The sequence below is a fragment of the Anneissia japonica genome, unplaced genomic scaffold (assembly GCF_011630105.1).
Source record: "Anneissia japonica isolate Jap-2015-1 unplaced genomic scaffold, ASM1163010v1 scaffold287628_len271844_cov180, whole genome shotgun sequence".
In the NCBI taxonomy this organism is placed as follows: Eukaryota; Metazoa; Echinodermata; class Crinoidea; order Comatulida; family Comatulidae; genus Anneissia; species Anneissia japonica.
This window is the reverse complement of record NW_022698634.1, coordinates 1-3985: the sequence shown is the minus strand read 5'-3', so window position 1 is coordinate 3985 and position 3985 is coordinate 1. Positions and strand designations below refer to the sequence as shown.

Below are 3985 nucleotides of genomic sequence, written 5' to 3'. Positions count from 1 at the left end.
AGGTACTAAATTAGATTTGGCAAGCACAAGTGTCACTGTAACTGTTAACACAACGTCAATACTTTCTGTCACGGTCAGATCACCAGAGCCCGGTGAATGGTCATGCAACTGTAGTGATTCCAATTTTTGTGACGTGGAAGTGATATCACAGAGTACTATAGATTTCCAATACCAATTGATAACAGTAGATGAGACTACAGGACTTGCATACGACATAGATGGCAGTCCTATAGCTGGTAATGAAACTGATTTTTGCTACTATAAATTTGTTGCTTAAAAACGCGCGGATGTTGAAGCTGTAAGAAAATTAAGCATAATTGAGGCTCTCATGATTATTATTTTCTATTGTTTAAAACTAGGCTCGGGACGAAAAAAATGATATTATGTACAATTGATTTTATAAGACACTGGAGGTGTATTTAACAAAAAAAAAAAACAACTCACGAACGCTTAATAAAATACAGATTTCTTAATATTTAAAAACATGCTCCATTTTCTCACTGTCTTTAAATATTCAATAGGCCTGTTCGTTTTATTCTATATACAGAAACTCTCCTTACTTTTACAGTCCCCCAGTTTTTTTTTTAACAAACCTCCAGTGCTTTAGAAAATTAGTTGTGCAACATATTATAAAAAGTTTTACCCCCTAAGCCTGGTTTTAAAGAGCATTCTATTTTCTAAAGTTCTGTTCACACTATCAAATTATCTTTGACAAAAAACTGTTGTATGTCCATAAAATTATAGTCATTATATGCCTATATAATGGTCGTGATTTGATGACATCATGACCATATTAATTTAGGAATGTCACATGTTTTTGTTAAATAGGGTTTGATAGTCATCTCTTAATGTACCTCTTCCTCTTTTCTTCCATCATTCCCAATTTAATGAAAGAAAAAAGGCTATTTTTTAAGTTCATATAAAAACAAATAATTGTAAAAGACAGAGAAAAGAAATTTTCGCACTAAGCCACAAGGTTTTTGTGACATATTAAAAAAAGATTTGAAGCAGTAACTCAAAACATTTCATATGGGCCAGTAAGCTTGAATTTTGAAATTATTCAACATTAGAAGAACAAAAAAACCACAAAAACTGACAATTTCTAATTATGTACACAGGAACTGAGTTGGTTATTTATATAAAGGTATTTGGAGTAATAGACGTTTCTACAGTGGATCAGGCAGAACTAGTTAGTTCATCCGGTGTAGTAGTCAGATATATACGACTTTCGAAGGTAGAAAGCGAAACCGACGATACTTATTTTGGAAACTTTATTGTTCCAAGTGAGGTAAGCAATGGCAAAGAGTATATAATTGCAAGAGGTCCGACTGCCCTGATTTTGTATACACGCAATAAAACATAAAAGAATTACTACCATAAGACAGGGGCGCCCTGTCTGCAAAGGCCTTTCACTTTATTTTGAAGGACACCATCTAGTTCGTGATAGTACTTTTTTTTAGATACAATTTGCATTCTAACGAAACCCTGAGAATCGTACCTCTTGCAGTTCTTTGGTAATGGTGAAGTTTTTCCGTTTCGAAAGGAAAACAATTGTATGTTATACCCAAGTAATTCTGGTTATGGTGATATGATAATTCTGACAAATAATTGGGATAAGAATATAAATTTAATTTTTGTAGCGTAAGATTGATAATAGTAACGATGATGACAACAGGATACTAACAATACATACACAAACAAATTACAACAATAATAATATTAACTAGAAATTATGTTTAATAGAACATGTACTCAGTCAGATCATTCCTGGTAAATTCGGGCTCAATTCAGTGAATTCAGTTTTTATCCAATGGCTCTCAAACACTCTCCCCGGCTCGGGCATACGGCCTCGGATCGCGCTGCCCGCCAAGGATATTCTTAGCTCATCGCCCCCCATGTCGAACAGCTTGGCCCTCCAGAAAATATATCCTACAGCCGCTATTTGATCAGCAGAAGAATCAGCAGAAGGTACGAAAACAGAACAAAGTCTGAGTGCGGCTGACTGGTAACAATAACACTTGGAATAGTAACAATTATTGTTATGTATAACGCCTTTTAATTTTATAGGTTTTTTCGGTAAGTCTTCAAGCTAGCGATGAAGGTGGTAACATTATACGACGTCTACAGCCAACTACCGTAAGACCAGAAACGTTTCAGCTGGTGCATTTATCAAGTGATACAGGTAAATATGTGAATAGGTCCATTGTACAAAACGTAAAGAAACGTAAAGACCAAAAGAAAAATTAATTGAACATGATTATGTTTAAAATCCACAGAAGAATTGATTGCCGGATCATCTATCGTTACCAAATTCAGACTAATCAATACAGGACCACGAAAGCTGTTCAATATATCCGACTCCATTACTGGAGGAGGCACCTCTGTTTCCTCAAGTATAAGTCCGTCATCTGTTTATGCTTCAGCTTCAAGTGAAGGAAACATCACCTATACTTTGTATGCCTCATCAGCGGCTCAAATAGGAACTCCTATGTGAGTTACATTCACTCTAAGAAAAAATGGGTTTTTAAGGGGTTCTTCAGGTCCTGTATATGGAACACTTGTAGCACCATTAAAGGTTCGAAAAAGAAGCAAAATAAGCTCATTAAAGGTAATAATTTTAGGTTCGTTAAAGTGTTTTTAGAACTATTTACAGAACCCTTAAAAAAGAACCTTTTTACAACTAGGGTTCCATAGTACAGGACAGCCAAGAATCTCTGAAGAACCATTATTTCTAAGAGTGTAGATATATATGCCTACAAACGTAACTCAAATAACTTTATTTCATACATTATACCTACATATAGTTACAAACATACACACATTATATATACACACTACCACATCAGATATACTGTCGTGATTCGGAAGAAATGCGGAAGAAATTAAAACAAAAGACAATGAAGCATGACACATTTGATGTTCAGCATTGTATCCAGTTTTGTCAGTAGAATACATGCATTAGACTTCGGGTCTAATGAAAAATAACAAATTATAGTGATTTTCACCTGGGTTTAAATTTCATTTATATGTCCAAATCACGTTAAACAAAACAAATAGAAGCCATTTTTGTTAATTATTTACCAACACTATTGCATAACATATCATTTCATAGAAGCATCTTTGCAGCACGAAAAGTAGCATAATCAACTTGTTTACCCCAACTTAAATTACAAGTCAAAAATACCAAGATGTTTATGGAAAGGAACTGAATCAAGAGTGGAATCATTGATGTAGTAATTTGTAGCAAACTTTTTATTTGATCTAGTGATGTGCATGACTTTACATTTGTTAAAGTTTAATTGCATATAGTTATTAGTGCACCAAGTTGAGATATTATTTAAACCAGAATGAAGGATGCGGGAGTCTTCTGCATTGCGGTTGGGACGAAAAAGAACAGTATCGTCAGCTTACTGGGGCAGGGATGAAAGTACGTATGAAGGCAGATCGGCAACAAAAAGACTAAAGAGAATAGGCCCGAGGACAGATCCTTGAGGGACTCAGGCAGGCATCCACGCAGAGTGTGTGCCCATAAACTGGACTTTCTGGGATCTACCTAGCAGCAGTGATGTTAACCAGGAGAGAGCCTGCCCCTGAATGTCAACACGATTCAGTTTAAGAAGCAAATGTCCAATCAAGAACAATTGCATCGAGTTAAGAGTAGTTAAAAAACATTGGCTCTGTAAATGTGTTTTATCACAACGTGTATATGTATAACGACTATAATATAGTCATATTATGTGTCTCGGTATGCATTTGATATAGGAAATAGAAGTTTTACATTGGCTTTTCTGTATTGTGTTATAAGAACTGTTACAGTGAGAGCCGAGGACACTTCCACTGGATCATTTAACTATGTTGTATTCTCGACATCTGTTGATGGTGCATCGACGCTGGTGAGTCAATTTGTGTATTACCAAACATGGCTTCCCAGATGAATATTTTATCACATATTTTAATACATCATACATACACACACGCACGCACA

The 3985-nt window shown here is 35.2% G+C and overlaps 1 protein-coding gene across 1 annotated transcript in view; it reads left to right on the top strand.

Annotated features, from left to right (window-relative positions):
- Positions 1-3893, top strand: part of LOC117102696 (von Willebrand factor A domain-containing protein 7-like) — a gene marked incomplete at its 3' end in the record, with an annotated part of 18118 nt that extends 14225 nt beyond the window's left edge. The window contains exons 11-15 of the mRNA XM_033243081.1: positions 3-236; positions 1119-1288; positions 2068-2182; positions 2277-2490; positions 3806-3893. Coding sequence (XP_033098972.1) covers positions 3-236; positions 1119-1288; positions 2068-2182; positions 2277-2490; positions 3806-3893 — 821 coding nt within the window. The remainder of the gene's footprint in view (positions 1-2; positions 237-1118; positions 1289-2067; positions 2183-2276; positions 2491-3805) is intronic.
- Positions 3894-3985: the final 92 nt, after the last annotated feature.